Source organism: Mastigoproctus giganteus, chromosome 7, assembly GCF_048544385.1.
Source record: "Mastigoproctus giganteus isolate SK-2022 chromosome 7, ASM4854438v1, whole genome shotgun sequence".
Classification (NCBI taxonomy): Eukaryota; Metazoa; Arthropoda; class Arachnida; order Uropygi; family Thelyphonidae; genus Mastigoproctus; species Mastigoproctus giganteus.
In genome coordinates this window covers 167,534,276-167,557,784 of record NC_143581.1, presented here as the reverse complement: position 1 = coordinate 167,557,784, position 23,509 = coordinate 167,534,276, and the positions used below count along the sequence as shown (strand labels likewise).

The following is a 23,509-nucleotide window of genomic DNA, read 5'->3' as shown; positions in this document are numbered from 1 at the left end:
ATGCTAATACCAACGGTTCATTTTATATTCTGATTCTCTCAGCGTGTTACAGGCTTTAGTAACTGTGAGATATAATCCTCATCCAGTTCTGTCTTGCATTCAGCAGAACATTCAGTTTCTCCATGAACGTGAATATGATATCCGCTTCTGCTGGGGACCCAGCCACATTGGGATTAGAGGAAATGATTTGGCTGACACCGCAGCCAAAAGAGCAATTCCCAATAATAATCGCTGCCTGTCAGTCCCCTATACAGACTACAGGCAAATAATACACCAAAACATACACTCCCAATGGCAGGACTTGTGGAATAGAGAGACTGCGAATAAATTATATCTTATAAAGCCTGTAATTGAACCGTGGCAGTCTAGTCTGCGCAGGAATCGTAAGGAGGAAGTTCTTGCCCGGACCAGCGTAGGACATAGTCATTTGACACATTCGTATATTCTGAGGGCTAATGATCCTCCTATGTGTGAATCCTGTGGCACAATTTTATCAATTAGATACATTTTAATTGACTGTCCAGTTTTAGCAATATACGTCTTACCGCTTTTAACCATCTGACTGAGCCGTATACACTCAGTCAGATTTTATCCGACAATGACAATGTGTCTGATATTTTTAGCTTTTTGAAATCAGTAAACCGTTTTACTCATATTTAAAAAAATTGTTACTTGTTTATTGATATTTGTCTTTAACAGTTTATACTTGTTTTTATACCTTGACTTAGTGACATAATTCATTAGGAAACTGAAAGGTTTACTTTTTTATGACCAGGTTTTGGCGCATTATAGCCTTAGTTGCTAATGCGCCAATAAAACCCAACCAACTGCAGGATCATCTAGACAAGACTTCAGTTATAGCTCGGACACAGCATGGTTTTGTTAAGGGAAAGTCTTGCCTGACCAGTTTGATTGGATACTATGATGTGGTCACAAAGGAACTGGATGCAAAGAATAATTTTGATATCATATATTTGGATCTTAGAAAGGCTTTTGATACTGTTGCACATGGAAGGCTGCTGCACAAATAGGAGCAATGTGGCATTGGAGGCAAATTGTTGCTATGGATAAAGGGATGATTGAATGGGAGAAGACAGAGTGGTAATCAATGGACACTGCTCATCATGGACTAATGTTATTAGTGGAGTCCCTCAGGGTTCAGTGTTGGGTCCATAGTTATTTTTTGTATTTATAAATGATATTATATTGGTGATGGTATATTAAGCTTAATGTCCAAGTTTGCAGACGATATGAAGGTTGCAGGGTTGTTAAGGACACTAATGATAGTACGCTGCTGCAACAGGATCTATAAAAGTTGAGTATATGGGCTGAGAGGTGGCAAATGAAGTTTAACATTGACAAATGTAAAGTACTACATATGGGAAGCAGTAACCCCAGAGTAACGTATCAACTCTGTGGTACTACATTGACAATGGTAGAGAACGAAAAGGACCTGGGGGTATTTGTGCAGGCAGATATGAAGTTCTCTGAGCAGTGCAGACGGTCTGCAAGAGTAGCTCATTGTGTCTTGTCAATGATATACAGGAATTTTTCTAGCAGGCATAAAAGGAGATGATTATCCCCTTGTATAAGGCAATGGTCAGGCCACACCTTGAGTACTGTATACAGGTCTGGAGGCCTCATTTTAAGAAGGATGTAGAGCTGCTGGAACGCGTACAGAGAAGGGCAACTAGATTAGTGAATGGAACAAAATTGCTCTTACGAAGAAAGTGTTTTGCAAATTACAGTGTCTGGAGACTAGGCACCTGCGAGGTGATCTGATAGAGGTGTATAAAGCCTTGAATGGTTTGAGCATGCACACTGCTGATGGGATTCTTGCTCAGAATAATCACCTGAGAGGGCATAAATTCAAATTGAGGAAAGATGGTTGTAGGATAGATGTGTGGAAATTGCCTTTGGCCAGCGGGTAGTTTGTTGGTGGAACAGACTTCCATCCCTTGTTGTGGAAGTTGATAGCCTAAATAAATTTAAGGCCAAGCTGGACAGGTATTTGAAACGAACGGAGGGGTGAAATGGCGTTTTTTTTTTTTGGCTGATGCTGTATAAGCTTGCTTTCTTGCATCACATGCCTCTGCTAATGAGGCAGTGACCATAGTGTATTAATGCTAATTCTGACGTTCCAAGAACCAATTCAGATCGGTTGTGCATCGTGTGCTATGATGTGTGGTTTTTGTGCTGCAGGTGCTCCTTAAAATTCGTGTCGACGTGATTCTAATATCGGTTTCTGGGGTCTCCTTGAACTTCGGAGTAAAAGTGTTCCGAGTAATACCACTCTTCTTAGAGTCTTCCAGTCTCTTTCGGAATTTACAAATACATGAGTTTCAGAAATGGCTTTGTAAGCGAAGCATTTGATTTTTCCATTAAAGTGGCTGTTGTCACAGATGTCGGGTTGGATTCATTTTTGCCAAATATCCGAGGCGCCAAATGTTTTGTTACTTCTTACATCTCACCCCCTTGAAAGTGTAAACCATTTTTTTTCCATTCTGAATGATTCTTGTCTGACGAGATGCCAACGTTCAGACAGCTCATGAATGTAATATTTCAGAAGCCCCTCTTTTATATATCCGCCATACTCCAGTGGTTACTGTTTGAAGACCGATTCCGACAAAGTAATCAGTCTTAAACCGTGACTTTTATCCCCAACAGAAACGATTATCTCATTTTCATATAAAAGTTTGTCTTTATCTGAAATGATAAGGAAATCGTTTTGTATGTAACACCATGAATTGAGCAAACAGCCCGAACAGTATTGCCCTCTCCACTCGAGGCAAGTTTTCAAGGTGCTTTTTCAAATAAACGCCTTTCCCCGCTTACTGGTTTTCATGGTTCGTAAGAAAATATCTTCCATATCAAGTAGATTTTTATGCAAAGGTGGACTTCCAGCCTGAGAATTTACATATGGATATATATATATGAAATGGGCATTCTTGGTCTCGGTTGCTCTTCTAAGAGGAAAATATTTAATATTACTCTGGCACATACAAGATGTCGTTGAAGTTCCAAGTTGGTCGGAGCAGTCATACGTTAACCTATTTAGGGATTTTGTCGGATATAAATGCCCGGTGTTCCTTTAGCTTCTGACTTCTGATTTAATAAAACAATTCATATGATAGCTAACATGCGTACGCTGTTCTTTCAAAACGAATAAATGGCATAAAGAAAACAAGAATTTTGTAAAACATTTAATAATTTACATATTCGTGTTCACGTGTGGTTTATAGTTAATTTAGTACAATGAAATATTCCGCACGTTTTAATAATTATGAATTTAAAAAAAAATTAAATTAACAAGAATTGTTGGATACCCCAATGGAGAAATAATCCACCCAACTGTCACTTACCAGATTGCAACAATTTAGTAGCCAGTATACTGTCCAAAGCTAGAGAATTCATTTGCGATAGCCTAATGCAAAGTTTGCTCTGAATATCAAGTTAATCTCTAAAATCCCTTCGGAATTAACTCTTCCTCCTCCGATTACGCATTTACAGAATACCAATATGCGAACAGGGATTTAGTGATTTACACAAATATACATATGTGTACACAGATCTATATCTCGTAAGTCTGCTTGGTTTGGCACTTCTAAGACGGTGTTTGCTGTCTAAAGAATCTTGCCTTGAAAAATGGAAAAAAAAATCCGTGTCTGGATTAGATGATACATTGATTTTCTTTGGAAGTCCACTATCCATCACTTGACATTTATAACTTCGACGAACTTTATTCTCAAAGGGTTCCATAGTTTATGACTAATCGGAAAGCTGCACCTTTTAGTGCATGAAGGAATGTTTAAATACCCTCAAGTATATAATGATGGATTTCTGAGGATGACGGCCTGATATATCCTTATTAACAAGAAATAATAATAAAATTGGGACATCCATTCTGTCGCCAAAAATACTTTATTACTGAGTGATGATTGTAGATCAGAAAATGTCCTTAAAAAAAACTAACACCATTCGAAAACATCGACTTGGAAATCGTATACCATCCCACACTTATAGTTCTTGTTTATTTCCCTCTGATTCTGGACAAAATTCATTTTACAGAAACATACAGTAGATGATTTCTTAGGCGTATTAAATATAAAATGAGTGAAAATATGTTGAAACCAGTACAGATAAAACATCTCTTGAAACTTAAGTGAGATTGAACCGCAACATCGAAAGTAATATACAAGAACGAGTGTGGTACATCAGTCATAAAATATATGGTAGGTTAAGAACGCTTAGGAAGAGTGATAGACGATCCCTGAACAGGGAGCTTACGTCATTCGATTGCCCTCTCTGCTAGCAGTAAAATTGCAGAGGAGGGAATTATAAGCCTTGATTTTTTTTTATGATAGATCTGCTGTTTACAGACCCAACGTAACGCTGATATTCACTTGGAATTGTTTTGCTTATCGTTCATGGACCAAAAAGCAGTGGAAAGTGGTGTCGTGGGATGGCGCACAATGTGTGAATTTGGAGAATTCCGGAAGAATGTAACTTTATGGAGTACACCATCCATCATTCAGTTTTTGGATAGGAATATGGAGTGCAGCTGTCTTTAATGGATTGGACTATAGCCAATAGTCATAGTGCCCAAAATACCAAGGGTTCTACGTTGACTTGAGTATCTACACTGTAAATTCTGGGGAATATGGATCTGCCGTTACCAACATGATAAGGTTGTTAAAATATCTCGCCTCCAGAACAATCGCATAAACATGTTTGCGCATTCCTCTTGCAATAAAAGTTACACCTTTTAGTCACCATTAACTTCCAGAATACGAACTTTATTTTAATAAGGCTGAGGTCACACTGCACGCAATGTCGAAGCTCGCTGCCTCTGGCAAGCTATCAAACCTTTCAGCACATATCTAACTGACCACATACAATCGAGTTTATTGAGCAAATCGGTGGACAATGTTAGTGGTTGGAATTCCTGGATTTCTTTTCCATTCCGCGAATCGGGAACTTTTTTTCCAGAAATTTCCAGAAATTAGACTTTGCAGGTCTTACAATTTTATTTTTACTAGGTTATCTCTTAAAAAAATACAGTACTCGTATTGTTATTGGTGTGCATAGAGAATTAATAAAATTTATTAAAGATCATAATAGAGCATAGCTACGTTTAGGGGATTAATATGAACCTATTCCATAAACAGTTGTCTTTAGGTAAAAGTATAAAAACATTAGACAAGCAGATAAATAAAAAGTTCATTTATTTGTTAGAAAGGAGAAACCAAGATGCATTATCTACTAAAGCATTTTACATTTTAGTTGTGGAAACAAAATATATATGAGATTGAAAACCTTTTTTTTAAATTTCATAAAAAAAATTCCTTTTCCTTACGGTTGGTTTCGCATCACTTAAACATATTTTGTGTTTTATTCAGGTTTATGATTAAAAAATTGAACAACGCATCAACAAATTGGTATATGCAATGATAAACCGAATAAAAATACTTCTGAATGTGTAATAAGAACGATTTGCATATTAGGGGAGGGTTCAAAAAAGATTTGTATTCACTCACAAGTTAGTTGTGACAGAAAGATGAATTTTTTGATAGCGTGAACTCTCTGTAGCAACCACACAAAGTTTGGTTTCAATCTGACAGTTATTTATTTTTTGCAGTGATGAATGACGTGAAATGACACAAGAGATAAAGTGGAATACAGATCAGTGATTATTCGGTTCCTGCAAGGGAAAAATCCAAGTAGAAATGGTCGCTGTTTATGAAGAAGACTGTCCAGATTACAGTGTTGCTGTGCATTGGTATAAACAATTCAAATGATGAAGAAATCCCAGGACACCCAGCAACTGCTGTAATAGAAAAGTTTTGCAAAGATTGAGGCATTAATCCTGAGATATCGCGGTATAAGCGTCCAATAACTAGCTATAGAGCTCCAAATTAGTGTAAGATTTGTGAAGAACATCATCCATCAAGTTGCATATGAGTAAAGTGTCTCTTAGATGGATTTTCAGAATTCTGACCCCTTCCCACAAGAAGGGCATAATGTGCACATGAAATGTTTTGTGCCAGGAAAAACTGATATATTGCATCATCCTGCTATTCAGAAGACGAAATTAGCGGTTTATTATTATTTAATAATTACTAATATAAATAATAAAATTAAATATTATATAAGATTAATTTAATTTTATTGTTTCTTAATTATTTAATTAAATAATTTTACTTCGCATTTAATTTAATAAATAAAATTAAAATTAATATATAAATTTAATAAATAAAATTAAATGAAATATGACGTAACAATGTAGACGATAAACAAACAAAATGACTTCAGGCTTCGTTTATTTCTAGTTTATATAAAACTGTATTGTTATAGCAAAATGAAATCATTGTTACGTCATCTATTTGCAGGAATCTACGCAGAAGACAAGAAATCAGGAATCCGCATAAATCAGGCTAATGAAGCTGCTCATTTGTGTGCATCAGTACTAAAAGGTTAGTTTTAATACTTTCTCATAATTTTACTGAAATACTTCTTGGTTACTTTGAGCTATTTCTGAAATAATATTCAATATTAATTTTCATATGCAAATATTGACTTCTTATAAAGGAAATATATAAAGAAAAAAAAAAGGTAGGTACTTTAACCACGAAACGTAATGTATGAATCTTAAAAGTATAAATATTCTCATGTTTGTACAGTCTCGCAATATATGGAAAAGTAAATATTTGGAGATCCGTTAAAAATCTAAGAATTGGATAAATGAATTAGTTTGTCCGCATGAAAACAAAAGTCTGCATATTCAAAATGGATTTCAAATTTCCTAAAAGCGAGTATTACCTTTCCTCATAAGATAAACATTATCATTAATAAGATAAGTTAAAGCATTCGATTTGAACCTCCTACAATAATATTGAACAGATTTGAAATACTGATAGTCTTTTATCGTAGAAATACACTGAAAAGGAAATGGTTTGTTCACATTCGACTTATTGATAGGGAACTTTCTCTTTTGGTTTAAATTAATTTCGATATGCCGGGATTCTAAAACAGAATATAAAATAAAGACGAGCATTCTAGTAGCCCGTGCTCGGCTGCAGGTCACACTTCAGGGGGGAAATGATTCTCAAATTGCGAACAGTAATTCGTGGTTATCGATACTCGCAGAGGAATGCCTGGAGGGGAAAATCCTTTGAAATCGATTTATTGAATCTCAAAGAAAGGAACGGCAGATCTGTCACTGAGATACCGAACTCGCATCACAATGGGGTTCGTTATAAAAATGAAATGCTTTGATAATTTTCAATCGTGAGATAGCGAGAGCAAATACAACACCTTGACCACGAGCGCACGAACTTGGGTGCCCGATATTAAGACTTCTTTCGAAATGCGCAGTTTGAATTATCGAATGTGAAAAGATCTTTTATTCACACAGAAGAAAGATAAGTAATGCCAGCGGGAAGAAAACAAAATTAATTGCCAGAAATGCTGGATATCAGTTGAAAATGAAACCCATACTTCAAAACCCATTCTGCTTTATTCTTTTGAGCACAACAAACTCCATCTCACATTTTGGGATAATTGCCCTTCTCAGTTTCCCACATTAGCTTTAAGGCAATATTGATTATAACTTCGTCCACTCTGCATATATATTATTATGGAGAAGAATAGATTATTTATTTTGATTTGCACACTTTAATATTTCATCATATAGAATTCAGAGTAGCGAAGTGAATCTGTCTTTGCAGTACTGCAAGTAAAGAAGTGTACAAAATCATATTTCAAGGGCTGCTCAGCTGCATATGCACAGTTCTTTAAATAGAAAACCGGACCTAAAAGAGATTTTTTCTACGCATTCTGAATATCCCAATATCTTTGTTTTATATTCCAGACTTGCATGCATTGTTCATATATCAAATAAGCTCTTTCTGGTATACTGAGCAACTCGAAATATAGCAATCAAATGGTTGTTCTCATGCGAAATAGTTGCGTGTTTGTTCCTGACCACGTAACCGTTCAGATTTAATTAGGAAGCGAGTCCAAAACGCAGTCAAAGTTACTCCAAATTATTTGGAGAATGATACTCTGCTGTTTCGTTTATCGACTGCAACATACCTTAAAATAAATAGCAGCAGAACGATATGTTCTGCTGCTATTAAAATGATCAGCCGATGAAACCCAAGGTACGTTTTAATTAGTGTTTCCCCTTCCTCAATTAATAAGGCTTGTCTGAAAATGGGTTACTTTTTACTGCTGAAAACTGGAACAGAAGAAAGATCTGCAACCGACAGCATGAATTGAAGGTAATCGCGTTTGAGCTGTCAACGTCCGCTGCCATTTGCAAAGCGCAACGTGTTTTTTTATTGCTTTTGCTTGCCTTCACTGGAGCTCTAAGACAATGTGAGTTGACTACACGTCATGCTAAGTATCAAAAATAAATGGAAGATGCTCTTCATCTAGTGTTGGCGGGTTTAATCCAAGACAGCGTATTCTTAGAGTAAAAGGAAAAGATAGGCATCTTCAACATATTCGAGGGAGCGCCAACGTTAAAGCCGATGTCATCAAGTATTCCTCGTGTTATTTTTGCTACGTACAGGATTAGTCGGTACTGCAGTTGTGTACTCTGTGTAAGCAATAGGGGTTGCCATCAATCTTCCTTACGAAGACAGAATAAACAAATGCGCCATAAAGTTCAGTAAATTAAGATGTCCGTGCAGGACCACGTTGTTAGCAAGCCGTGACTGTATTAAGGCATTTGCTGCAACAGCTGAAAGTACTTTTTCAGATTTTCCTTCATAAACAACCTTTTTTATTTTAATCGAGTTGAATTAAAAATTGACTTTGTAAACATTTTTTTTCCAACTTCTTAGTTCTAAGCTCGTACGTGCATTTTTCTATACTTCATTTTCTAACATTGGTGTTCAGTTTTTCCAGTATGGGCATTCATTACAATGAAAATAATTGTTCGCCTACACTGTCAGGCCAATTTATTAGGACCATGTATTAATAGCTTGTTCGACTACCACGATTCGATGGTGGAATGGGGGCAACCGCGTTTCTCAAAGTGGCACGAAGAATATTTGACCATAATCGTAACAAAAATGTTCTCAATTCCTGGAATGATGTGAGTAGACGTTTGTTCTGACCAACCGGTCTTTTCTTTTCATTCCATGGATGCTCAGTGGGATTGAGATCTGTGGATCGAGCTGACCAAGAATGATGGTTGAAGTGTTTCCCGTATTCCCCAACCACTCTTTCATATATGTGGTATGGTGAAAGGTTGTATTGCCATCTCGAAAGATCTATGGCTTCCGTCAGCGTCTTTTAATCATATAGTGCAACCTTTCTAAGGTTCTCCTCATAGTAATACTACTGAAGCCTTGCAGTACTGCCATGTTCGCTGCAGTTGAATCTTTTCGTGGATGTTTTAAAGGCGTTTTTGCACTCAAGAACTGGAATTGACACGAGTCTTTGAGCAATCGATGCCTGTCTTCTGTGCTGTAACATCTGAAAAACGTACACCCACAATCATCCATCTTTGGAGTCCTCACAATCTTCCATTCCACACTTCTGGTGAACTTGTACGATGGTCGAGTCATATCAATTTTATAATAATTTCCTCCTATGACCTCTCCGATTTAATATATTTGTTGATTGTTGCGTATAAGTTCGAACCTCTGTGGCCCTAATAAAGTGACCAGCCACTGTAAAAAAAAATAATCAAAATGCATTCAGAATCTTGATTATTTCAAAATTTCTACACTACTTGGGATGCTATTATCGTGCACTTAATAAGCGAGTTTCTAAATAGAAAATAACTGATGCTTAAAGATGAATATCATGAAAATCCCACAGGGGAGTATCACAAAAAATGGTGTTGATTGCGTGTTGTCATCTGTTCATTTTTCCTCTCTTTTTCTCTTTCATAATTTCTTAATAACTGTGAACTCTGGGGATAGTTTCCTACATGGAATATTGTTGGGAAAAAACCGCCTGCCATGGTTTAAAATATCGGGGATCCAGCTTTACTTGATACATTAAATGCTTTCTACATTGGAGCTGTCCTACGGCTTGTCTGTTTAAGAGGGAAAAAAAAGAGTAATTTCTAAAGCCAGTTAGAGTAAGAGCGGTGTTTATAGTCGAGTATTAATTACGGAAAGGTGCGGAGAAGTGACACTTCTCACCTGATGACACTAATCAGATGTCTGCAAATGACGCTATAACAACCCTGGTAGGCAAGAAGATACATTGCTTCAGTTAGAAGACACCTAATGGCACTTAAGGGATATCACCCATCAGTGATTGAGAACAGGGATTAGCCTCGCCAGAGCAGGTGCAACTAAGTGTCACCGGAGGTCACTCGCCGGAGATCAGCGTGGCGCTTCAACTAAAATCGGCGGAGGAAATATGATCAACGCGTTTCTGTGACGTATAACCCCTCTTTGGCGTATAAACAAATGCTCCGTAAAGTTCAGTAAATTAAGATGCCCGTGCAAGGACACGCAGTTAGCAAGCCATCACTGCATTAAGGCATTTTCTGCAACAGCTCAAGTACATTTGTATTCTACGTTGACGATGCAAACGTTGGCCACCAGAGTGAGCCTTTATGCCCATAGATATTGAATATAAGATTATGTGGTGGTTAGTCGTATTTAAATTCATATTTAAGTGCATTCTCATGAAGTACGTTTTATTAAATTGCTTTCTGGCTTATCTCAAAATGATACACACAATACACAAACAAAGGGAGATCACAAAAGTTACTTAAATGTTTGATATCCTATATCTAGCATCCTAGGATTTAGTTGAGTGATTTCAGTGTTTATTATGCATCCTGGACATGTTAAAAAGCATTGAGAGAAAACCAAAGGAACACTGAATGTAGGTTATAATGTACCACTTACTGTTTTATCTCCTAAGTTGTTGACAATACAATGAAGATAAGCCGTCTGACCTAATTGGATTGTGACATTCCTCGCGGTGGTGTTCCCAAAGGTCGGTAACACGGGACTAGGACTACCAACACTCCAGTAGTCATCCAATGATAAGTCTGTTTCCACGGATCTTTCCTTTATACTACTGGTACTGAGCTCTTCCAAGAGTAGGGCACTTTTAGGAGTTGGCACGAAGTTCCTCAGTGTGTGGGTAATATCTGAAATAGATGGATTGCAATTTATAGAGCTGTTGCACATGTAAAGCTGGTCCTATGAAAAAAACTCAGTTTAGTTACTGCCTTTACAAAAAAAATTACAAACAAAATGTTGATTAATACTGAAGTAAACTTAAATTCTAATACTTTACAATTATTTCACTATAATATTATGTCTATAGGGTTGTCGAAATGGAGTATATTATTATTATTGTTAATAGCTACAAAACAGCAATCAAACTTGCCTGAGGGTTCAGCTACAAAGCATTATTATACAGCTTCAAAGCAGAAGCTTGGAGTATACATTCCCAAACTAAAGAGAAAGTAAATGTACATAAAAAGAATAGTAACTTGAAATCTACAGATAAAAATAAAAATAGGACTCATCCGTCCTATTTAAGTGAACAGGTAGGAGTAAGGCAGAGCACTGGTATTTCTTCACACACATTACGCAATCAGAGTCTTCCAAGAAGAGTTAATTTTAAGGTTCAGGTAACGGATGATGGTAGCAATTTCAGTTGCCTCTTGAAGTGTCCAGGGGTATCAAATATCTCCAGATTTGCTTTGTTGATTGATCCTGCAGTCCTGTTATAGAAGTTGTATCCATAATTTATTTGTAGTATTCATAATTTGTCATAGGATGGTTTCTTAAAGCTCTTGTCGTAGCGTTGAAGTTTATTTGTGAGATGAGACGAGGGCAATTCAGGGTACCATTTAACAGCTGGTTAAGAAGGAGTAACTCGGCTTTATCTCTTCTTTCTTCCAGCGTTTCAAGTCCAAAGAATACACGCCATTCTTGGTAGGATTTCTCATTGTATGCAAGGCTATCTTTAAGGCAAACGTACTGTATTGCTCTTTTTTGGATATTTTCGATTTCTAATTTTTGGTAAGCTGCGTGTGGGGACCAGACCTGTGAGAAAAATTCTAGGGCTGGCCTAACGTAGATTTTATAGAGAAAGATGAAAAGTACCAATTGATTGAAGTCTCGGTTAATTCTTTTCAGTAAACCTAGTTTTTTGCTAGCTGCCTTTACAATGTTTGAGACATGGACATCAAAGGAAAATGATTCTTTAATAAAGATACCTAAATTTTTGGCTGTACTAACTTTTTTGATTGCTTTGTTGTTGATACAATAAGAAAAGTTGTTTTTCTTGAGTGCATTAGCAAAGCTCATCAGCTCACACTTATTTTTTATTGACTACCATTTTGTTCTCCTTCAGCCACTGAATAACTCGTTGAAGAGATTCGTTTAGGATGATGCAGTCATGGGTACTGCGAATTGCTTTATAAATTTATATGCCGTCTGAAAATATGTTGATTTTGATTTTTTAGTCTCCAAGGGTGCTTGGCAGGTCGTTGATGTAGATAAAAATTAATAGCGGGTCTAAGGATGAACCCTATGGGACACCAATTTCAGGCCTGAAAGGATATAAGATTTTACCTTTAAATATCACGGAAATTTCTCTACCTTCCAAGTAGTTTGCAATCCAGTTTAGTGTCTGTCCTCTGAGACCATAGCAATGCAGTTTATTGATTAGTCTCTGATGGACTACCTTGTCAAAGGTTTTGCTTAAATCAAGGAGATGGAGTCGAATTGTTTTCTTTCATCAAGCGCTTGGGATATATTCGAGACAAACTACATATCTGTGCTGGTGGAACGATCCTTGATAAATCCGTGAGAATAATCTGACAAATTAAGTTTCATAAAGTTAAATAGCTGCTTCATTACAATGGATTCAATTATCTTTGAGAGTGTATTGAATTGATAAATTGGACTGTAGTTGTTGGGCGAGGATGGGTCTCTTTTTTGTAAAGAGGGGTAACAAAGATCTTTTTCAGTTGAGCTGAATAGATTCCACTCTCAAAGAACAATTTTATTAAGTGAAGTAATGACTTTACAAGTGTGGTTCCACATTTTTTCGATAAAACAGTAGGGATACTGTCCGGGCCTCGTGTGAGGTCCTTTTTCATACTGTGGATAGCGCTCAACAATTCTGCTTGGATGATTTCAAATACTGTTAGTGTATCAATGTAGTTGAGAGGAAAGTTTTCGTTACCTTCCATCCCATCATCTGCTGTATCTATTTCGTAAATTTATTCAAAGCTGCTAGCAAGGTAGTCTGCCTTAGACAAAGATGACAAATCATTGGGAATATCTAGCGTGTTTACAGCGCATTTTGATTTTTTGCCTTGAAATAGCTGAATATAGGCTTCATATCTTTTGCCTCAAAGACACTTTGTAACCATCGCCCATCGCTGAAGAATTTGTCTGAATACCAGTGAAATGGGTAAAAGGCGAGCGTGTTCTTTCCCTCATTAAATTTTCTTTTAAAACGGTAGTGTCTGTTCTTTCAAAATATGAAGTTTGTGAAGCTACAGTTCTCGAATGTTGTAGTAATATATATCACCTTAATATTATATATATTTATTTTCCATCTATGTTTGATGAAGAGATATTTACTACGTTTATTTTGTGGTTTGTTTTATGGCAAATTTTAAATTTTCCGCTATATTGAATGGGGTTTTAACCCTCCTCTGTGTGCCCACATAACTGTCAAATTGGTTGTTGAGAGTGATTGATTTTTTATCTTTGAATATGTCACAAATTGTATATCATCCTACAAGGAATCGACAAGAACTGGATTTAGCATTTACTAATATATCATCGAATAACATAGTGCTATGGGAGGGTGGCTTCTGTTCATAGCATAAATTAAATTCTTTCTTCATATATTCAAAACTCTTGTTTTCTCCTGTATTTTTAAAGATAAATGCTGCTCATAAATAGCTATTATATAATGTTACGCATACAAGACTGATGTACAAATTAGAGCACTGCGCCATTAAGGGCAAGTTACTGCTATTGATAAATTGAGAGAAAAGTCACTACAACTCTGGCTCTACAACCAATACACAACACCCTGCCAACAGGAGCTGCAGTAGGATGTCAGGCGCATCAGTCGTCTCTCGAATAAAGCCAATAATCCCAAGACCTATCCGGAAAACTAAAGCCATCTTTGTTTCCCGAATCAACCCTCAGACGACTCCAGAAGAAATTAGGTCAGAATGCCTGCGACTCGTGAGTATAACCGTAAGAGTCGCCCTACTGAATAGGGCATCCACATACGCGTCCTTCAAAATTATTTGTGATGCAAAACATAATAATGTTGGAGCCCCCTCCTTATGGCCGGAGGGAGCTCTTCTGGGGCCATTTAATCACAACGGCCCCCCGAGAATTAAACCGATACACTATGTATTTCCCAGTTAACCAACCATAAATTCGCACGAATGACGCCACAGGCATGAAATTGAGCCATCACAGAATATCCATGCCCTTTCAGTTATGCACGATGATCATCCTCTGTCTGGTCTTCAGTCGAATGTCAGTAAAATTCCTACAATAGTCACGACAGCTGTGGATACTGCTGGATACAAGGCTATTTCAAATCGAGAATTAGTACGAGGGGTGGAGGAGTAGCCCCGTTTGTACACGATAACGGGTGATGATCTCTGCCTCCTACTCGGATTCAGAACTTTGAGGCTGTACTTGTCGCATTAAAAGTCCACACTGCACTCGTGAATATAGTAGTCGTCTACATCCCATCAGTCCCTAATCTACAATTGATAAGTAACGTAGTAGACTGGCTTCTCAACAAACTACATGTGTCAGCCACCCATATAATACGTTGAGATTTCAATCTTCCACCACAGCTCAATAACCTGCTGGACACCATGTTAAATAAGCTGCAGCCATGCTCCATATCTCTTATCAATGAACAGCCTACAAGAGGCGAAAATAAGCCAGACCTGATTATGTCTTCTGGTAATTGTCTAATTGATGTTCCAGAAAGGTTTTTTTTCTGTCCGATCACGCTGCAGTCTCTGTCCTATTAATGCTGCCCTACATTGACTTCAATGTTAACGACAAATGAAGAGCCAGCTTGTGACTTCGCCAGTCTTTATGGATCCGAATAAATGCCTATATGCTGCTAGCTGTATCCCATGGAATTGCCTACTCGCATGTGACGCCTTACTCGCAACATCTCTCTTAACCAGTTGGATCAACTCTGTTGCAAAATATGCGGCTTCCAAACTTGTAAGGATCTCATCAAGATCCTTACAAGTTTGGAGAGTCTCATTTGCGCGAGAGTGGTGGAACACGAGCCTAACTGTTCTGTTTAAATTAAAGCAAACTCTGCACAGGAAATGGAAACTCTCAAATGATACACACGGCAGAATTAACTACTCATTTGCCAGAGCAAGATTTAAAAGGAAAATCTAAAGCAATCGACTACTATATGAAAGATACAGTTGACAAGGGAAAGCTACCCCTGTGTAGGCATCGGAATGACACATATCAGCGAATTGACGGTGACGTTCATCAGTCACAGGTCGTGGAGGTTGAGTGAGTTCCCTTGGTTGATAATGAGCTGGAGTCTTTTATTACCACAAAAGAAGCTGATATAGAGCATTAACTCCTTCAAGGCCACTAAGACAACTGGAGTCGATCGGGTTGCTCATATCATGGTAAAGTGTCTCAACCCATAACTAATTTAACCACTGCAAGCTATTTATAACTCTATACTTGTTAATAGAATTTTCACTGAAAACTGGAATAAGTATGCTGTCATCCCTCTGCCATAAAGTTCAAACTCTAGCGACATGTAGCACTATAGGCCTATATCTATTGCATCTACACTCTTGAAAAAACTGGAGAAAGTTCTAGTCCCAAAGTTGACGCATCAGATTCTGGCCAGTCAGCCTCAACAAATTCATTATGTTATATCTAACAAGTCAACTATAACAAGCCTCATTACAGTGCAGACCGCGATACTGAACGCTTTCCAAGCCGGAAATGAATTTGCAATAATATATGTTGATATAAAGGCCGCCTTTGATAGTCTCAATGCACATGCCCTACTACGTCTACTGCAGAACGCCTTCCAAATAAAAGGAAACCTGCTAAAGTTCCTGCGGTCCCTACTAACTTGTCGATCCATTTATTTTCGTACATAAAACCAGATCCTCCAACGACCAGTCCATGCAGCAGTTCCACAGGGTGGCGTCTTATCCGGACTCCTCGTTACCGCAATGATGATCCCTTTCTGGCAGGGCAGGGATGATGTATACACACGTACGCAGATGATATTAAGATATTGACGACCATCCAACCAGCCTTGTCTAACAGTGCAGTATGTGACCAGATCAATCATAAGATTATGGAACTATTAATACACTTAGAAAAGCTTGGCCTAGGCCTAAATCCACAGAACACTGTATTGATGGTGTACTCTTTAAAAAATCACCTACACTCGTACATCCAGAACTAAATGGAACACCTATCTCAATTTTCACAACTCAAAGATCTGGGAATAATATGTGACACCAAACTTACGTTGACGGGCTTGTAAAGAGATTACACTATCTACGTTAGATAACCAAACAAGACCTCTTGCACGCGAAACACACTGCGAAAACCGCAAGATATATAAGAACAACGGTGTATTCGGCCATATTGTATGGTGCTGAATTGTGGGCATCAGCCACCCCTACCCACATTAGAAGTATATATGCGACTGAATTCTGGATGCTGAAGTGAGCCAACAATAAACACCATCTCCGCCATCAGTTAAGGACCACGCAGCTTGCTGAACAGTTGAAAATATGGCGTTTACTAGACATTATGGCCTGCAAACGACTGATAAACACAATCAAGATGATGACTGGAGTGAACATCACCGTGCTCCTGGCAGCTTTGTGAGTGGCACATTCCTCCAGCTGGCTTAAGAGGCACTAAATCCCTGAGGATGAAAGCTAATAGACTGAAGATGACCGATAGGTTCATACCAGCCAAGGTGTTGGAATCGATCCACAGCCTGTCTCAAATTGGAATTTACCTCGAAAGGCTAATAGAAGGTCCGAAGTACAGGAAGCAAACCGCAATGTGGTTTGCTCAGGCTACTGTCGCCTAACAGTTCTGTGCGTTCTGGAATAACTCTGTGACTCAATGCTGTGCTTACGTGAACAGTTGTACCACGTATTCAGTGATGGTGTTGTTATATTCCTTTATATTGTATTATATGTAAATCCCCTGGCATATATACGCCGTGAAGGGAATTTCTCTCACCAATGTAACACATTGGTGAGAGAAAAAATTTTTGGTAGGAAAAATAAAGATTTATTTGATGAGTGAATGGGAGAAGACAGCGAGTGCTTATCAATGGATGCTGCTCCTTGTTATTAGTGGAGTCCCCAATGGTTCGGGGTTGGGCCCATCGTTATTTTCTGTATTTATCAATGATATTGATGAAGGTATATCAGGCTTAATGTCTAAGTTTGCAGACGATACGAAGATTGGTTTAGTGGTTAATGAAAGTATGTAGATGCAACAAGATCTAGAAAAATTAGGCAGATAGGCTAAGAAATAGCTATTGAAGTCTAATGTTGAGAAATGCAAGGTACTACATATGGATATCAGTAATCCTAGAGTAATGTACCAACTGTGTGGCACTACAATCAGAGTAGTGAAAACTGAAAAGGTCCTGCGGGTAATTATGCAGTCTGAAATGAAGTTCTCCGAGCAGTGTAGACACATTGCCTCCATAGCTCATGGGGTTTTTCGATGATATATAGGAATGGAATTTTCCTAGCAGGGATAAAGAAGTGATTATTTCATTGCATACCGCAATGGTCAGACCATGTCTGGAGTGGTGCCTGAATAGAGATCCGGAATCCTCATCTTAGTAAGGAGACAGAGCTGTTGGAACCGGTACAGAGAGGGGCAATGAGATTGGTCAGAGGAACAGAGGGATGCTCTACCAATAAAAGTTTTTAGTTTTGCAAACTGCATTGTCTGGAGACTAGGCATCTACAATTTGATTTGATTGAGGCGGTTAACGCTTTGTGAATGGCTTGAGGAAATTCAGTGCTGTTGGGATTCTTTCCCTTGCTCATACTGTGCACAAACGGGGACATTAATTCAAAACTGTGGAAGGATAATTGCAAATTAGACGTGTGGAACTTTGCTTTCCGCCAACAGGTGATGGATTGCAGGAACAAGCTTCCATCCGTTGTTGTGGAAGTGGACAGTTTGAATAAATTCAGGGATGAACTAGACAAACTATTGGAGGGGATGGATTATTTTGTTGATGCTGTATAAGCTTGATTTCTTGCATAATTTGCCACTACTACTATACTGACACTATACTATTTCCTTGTGAATTGCTTCAAAAGCTTCAGTCAAATCTGGCTTTTGATCTTCTTACTATATGACTGACTTGATTGGCCAAGACTGGTGCAGCCAAGGTCTCTAAAATTCCTCGAATCTCCATGCTTTGTTAGAATAATGAGCTGAGCTCTCTAATGCTCTTAAGATAAAACAGAAGCTATATACGGTCTAAGAAAAAATCAGTTGGTTGAAAACAAGTGCTATTATCGGTTAGCAAGGTCAGAATTTGTTCTCCTCAGAAGTTCAAAAATGAAATAATTACTTAACAGTAGACTCTACACTTAAAGTTATTCCTCACTGGGATGCTGCCATAAAACTGTCAAACGTGGAATAATGGATGGACTTCATTTTCTGGTTTTCACATCAAATTACTGCAATGAACAAAATTTTATTTTACCATAGGAACGAAACTACTATCAGAATATTCCCTTTAATGCAATTTCTTTTTATATAGATTTAGAAAAATCTACCAATAATTGTCCCCCCTCTCTCCAATACAGCTAGCCCAGAACCTGTACCAGATTTTGGTATTAAAATGTCCAATTTGTACATTCTTCTATCCTGACTGATATTTTTCATCTTATATATACATAGGAGAAATTTTCCTAAGTTATGGTCGTTTATAGTGTTATCCCTTCTCTTAAAAATGAACATCCCACTCAATGTCCTCTTCTGTTCTCAAACTTTTTCCACCAATGTGATAAAACTCACTGCTCTGTTGGATGTTGTTCTCGAGTATTCTAGCTTTTCCCTTTAATTCTATCCATTCAATGAGTCTTACAAAACTTCTTTATGAATTCTTATAACATTAATGGCGATATTCTGCCTTCTATATTATAATTACTGTCGATTCGTACTCATATCAAAGATTTTGATAATCAAATATGGCATAGGGCGATTTCAACGTTCAACGGGAGATTACCTAAGCAGGTGCTCTATCTACCCTTCTTTTTTCAACTAATCGTCCTCCCCGCAGTCAGGAGAACATTCCAATAATTGACTATGCAATTGATTTAAAAATATCGGTTCAGATAATGAAGCTTCAATTAATAACTCAAAATTAAATCACCCACTCATTACAATCTGTAACTCCTTTAAGGCTTTCGGCTTAGCCATCAACCGACACAAATCTGCACATCTGACCATCTCAAAAAAAGAGGTCTTCGCTTATTTTATCACCACTATCGCACAATCAACTTATCAAGAAATTTGTCCCATGTTAATATTAAAAGTAGCCTATTTCGCAGGTATGGATGCTTAAACGACCTCGTGCATGTCTCTGCTCCACACACTATAATGAAACATCTTATCTCACGTTATTATTAACCTGTTATATGGTGCTGAGCTTTGGTTCGCTTCTCCAACACTGATCTGAATATAGCATCCGTCCATTAGAGTACAATATTAGTTAGAATTAATGTTAAGTCAGGATTTGAGTATAGCAGATCTATAAAGAAAATTTATAGACACCTTGAATACATCCCTCATATTCAGGATCATTCCAGCCAGACTGAGGAATCCTCCTACTGAATTATACAGTTCGAAACGGGACACCCCTTCAGCGTGGAACGAGATGATAGGGCAGTCCCCCAACCCGAGAAATACAAGAACAAAACCAAAGTTAATTCTATTATGCAATTATTATTTATATCGTATTACCGGTTTATTATCTGTTATGAATCTTGTAAAATATACGTTAACTTTGAAAGGTGTCTTAACGGATATTTTATATAATAATTACATCCTATCTTAATAAAGTAAATCTAGTAGATGCAGAATAAGTATAATAATCTCTTAAGTAACTTAAGCGAGCAGTTAGATTTGGTTACTTAAGATAAGTTTCAATAATTTATATGAAAATTGAAAGGTACAGTGAAGAAGTACAACTATTAGATGTTGAGGATAACTGTAAACAGCGCAACTGTTTTATGATATATACTGTTAAACAGCTATTTGTAAATGAAGACAAATACTAAAAGCAATTATCGGATAGATAGCATCACTAGCTGATCACCTATTGTTATTATACGCATCAGGATAACTCAAATATGATTTTTCCACTCCTTGATAGATTGCAATTCTTTTGGGCTTGTCCACTAAAAGAGGTGCTTTAAGTGGATTAAAAAAGACTACGAGATGTGAAGGAAGATATACGGTTGTGATGAACACTGCATCTTAGTTATACGTGTTGCTGCCCTTCACCGTGCGCTGTATATTCCATTAATAATTTTCGAGTTGTGAATATTTTAAAGTAAAATTTTGCGTGTTCTTTAAATAAATTATTTGCTCATTAGTCGACTATCCTATTTCTCTACTTAGTATCAGGAAATTACTGAGCTCATCAAAGTGCTGTGATAGCAGTAAGCGCAGTGTCAGTTCGGTGGGGAAAGCTGCATGGGTAGCTCTGGGATGGAAGATGTTACAGGTCACTAACATGACTTTAATGCCGGAACACTCATTAAAAAGAAATATTACGCATTTGATGGCGCATTTTATGGCACTATTAAGTTTGCTTCAGTGGCTATATTACTTAGAAAGCACGAGAGGTACAAATATCTTATCTTCGTTTCGACTATCTCCTGAGAGTCGTCTTTGCTACAGATGACCAGAAGCAGCGAGTGTATACTGCAGTACAAGTTACGATATCTCCAACTCCAGGAACACTTCAAGTTAGGGGAGCCACGTAGAAGAAGTAGGCCGATGAAAATTTACTGGAAATATTTAAATTATAATAAAGAACAGCGTTGAATATCTGGTAACTGTTTTCGAGTTTCGATTGAAGAATTTTATTAATAGGCTTTCAAGTAGGACACCTTTCCATGCGTGTGTGTGTTATATGGATGCTGTCTGCTTACCATGGATGATGTAAAATGAATATAGGAGTTCTTATAGAATGATTCTACACTGCTGGAGTGCTTGGAAACATTTAAATGAAGATTTAATGATTCTAATGGAATTTATCGCACCGTGGGGAGTTGGCAGGAAACGTTTGGAGGTTGAATATTTAAGATGTAGGACATCCTTCAAACTTAAAGTTAGAGTTGCGTACATTTACTATTTGTCCAGAACCTGGACACCTCTAGATTTTTTTTTACGAATTTCCAATGTGATTTTCATAATCATCTATGACATCTAGCTTGCTGCGTGAGATAACCTATCCTACCGTCCTTTGAGTACTGAAAGTGGATCAAATAAAAATGATGCTTCCAGAGGCTGTTTACTTAGAGTGGTCACAGTTGGTTTACAGAAGGACGCACATTGGAGTTCGAGCCAACGTGACTGTCAAATACGGTTAATGATTATATATTTTTTTCAATTTGACTACCTGTAAGCTTCTCTGACCTATATATCAACGAGATGACTGTTGTTTGTATCAACATGTTAGGGAAAGTACTAGAGAAAAGAATATCGGTCGTTTAAGAGTATAAACGTACTTCTTTAATTATAGTGGCTTCCTGATACCTAAAATATATGAATTAATGAAGGACACGGAAATTGAAGTCAGTTGTATTTTCTTTTCCACTTTTGTTTCAAATAATAGAACAATTTATAATGAAATTATGACTTTGTCATGCAAGAATGTTTGTTCTTTATGATTATAGATATACTTTTTAAAATAACTTTAACATAACCTTCATCCCACAGATGTTCTCAATGTTTTTTTGTGAAAACGCAGTTACAATCGTGGCAAGTTGTTGCTAATTTGTACAACTGGGAAACTCGATTTAAACAGAAAAAAAAGAGGTGGACTAAACTGATGAACTTCCTACGTGTGTTATTTCTCTTCACTAAATTGGTTGGAACAGTTGCTTAGTAATCATTGAAGCAATTGTACCTGTCTTTCAAATTGAGGTTTCGATTCTTTTTTTTTAATTCTTTTAAGTGCAACAGAGTTTATCTTCACGTCCATATCTCTTTACCCTATACGCAAATGATTCGTCTTCCTTGTTCTTGTCTCGATTTGCTGTTGGTTGAACATGAATATATTTCTAAATCTTGCAAGTTTTCTTTTAGATTAAGATAAAGATCTGCAGTATAAACGCATTGATGTAAACAGCACAAACGTTAGGTGAAGTCAGTTGTTACAAGTTACAAAGATCCCTTTTGAAATTATAGATTGACACCATTACTGACAGAATACTTCGTGTTAAAACTATTAAAGTCAAGTTAAATTGAGAGGTATTAAAAGAGGAGTAAATTCGAACTTATTTTAAACTTTATTATAATAGTAATAGTATAGCCACATAGTGCAAGGAAGCCACAGGCATTTGCTGCACTGCCCTTCCTTCACTAAAAAAAATAGATAAAAAATTGTTTCTCTCCTCACATCGATAACGATCCAGATAACCTTTGAATTTATTCAAACTGTCAGCTTAAACTTCCTGCGAATGCAACCTGTTCCAACAGACCCATCTTTAAGTTGTCGACTCACTGGCTAAAAGAAAACTTCCTACAATGTAGTCTAAACCTCTTCCACTGTAATTTGAATTTATGTCCCCCTCGTTCTGGAATTCCTTATAACAGTGAAAATTCCGCATTCATTCATTTTACTAACCCCTCTAAGAGCCTAGTAAAACTCAATCGGGTCCCCTTTAAGGTGCCTAGTGGCCAAGTTCTGTAGTCCACATAATCAAAGTTTTTCCTCGTAATGTCGCCCTTTTGCTAATCTCAACATGAAAGTTGCTCCTCTTTGGATCCTTCCAAGAAGCTCAATGTCTTTTACAGATGAAGTCTCCATACTTGAACAGAGTATTCCAAATGTGGTCCTGCAAATTACTTATACAGTGGGATTATGACCTCCATATATCTACAGGATAATGTTATATAAATCATCGATAGGACAAAATGGGCTTTCCTGGTTTCTTGTTTGCACTGCTCAGAAAGCTTAATATCTGCCCATATCGTAACGCCCAGATTTCTTTCTTCTTCTACTGTTTTTAATTCAAACCAATTAACTGTATAATTTATTTTGGGGTCGCTATTCCCCAAATGGAGTGGAAGAAAGTATTCTTAGAGGAGTCTGCTACTTTGGTCAAAGTGTTCCAGTACATGTGGTTCACTTTGTATTGTGGCTGTAGGAGTATGTTCAGTGGCCAATTTACAAGTTTTGCTGCTGAGAAACCCAGAATATTTTAGAACCATAAAAGGTGCTC

General features: G+C 37.3%; 1 protein-coding gene across 1 annotated transcript in view; it reads right to left on the bottom strand.

Annotated features, from left to right (window-relative positions):
- The window catches only part of LOC150083318 (kin of IRRE-like protein 1), a 310,252-nt gene that overhangs the window by 78,928 nt on the left and 207,815 nt on the right, over positions 1-23,509 (bottom strand). The window contains exon 2 of the mRNA XM_090377174.1: positions 10,884-11,131. Within this exon, the coding sequence (XP_090233300.1) occupies positions 10,884-11,131 (248 nt within the window). The remainder of the gene's footprint in view (positions 1-10,883; positions 11,132-23,509) is intronic.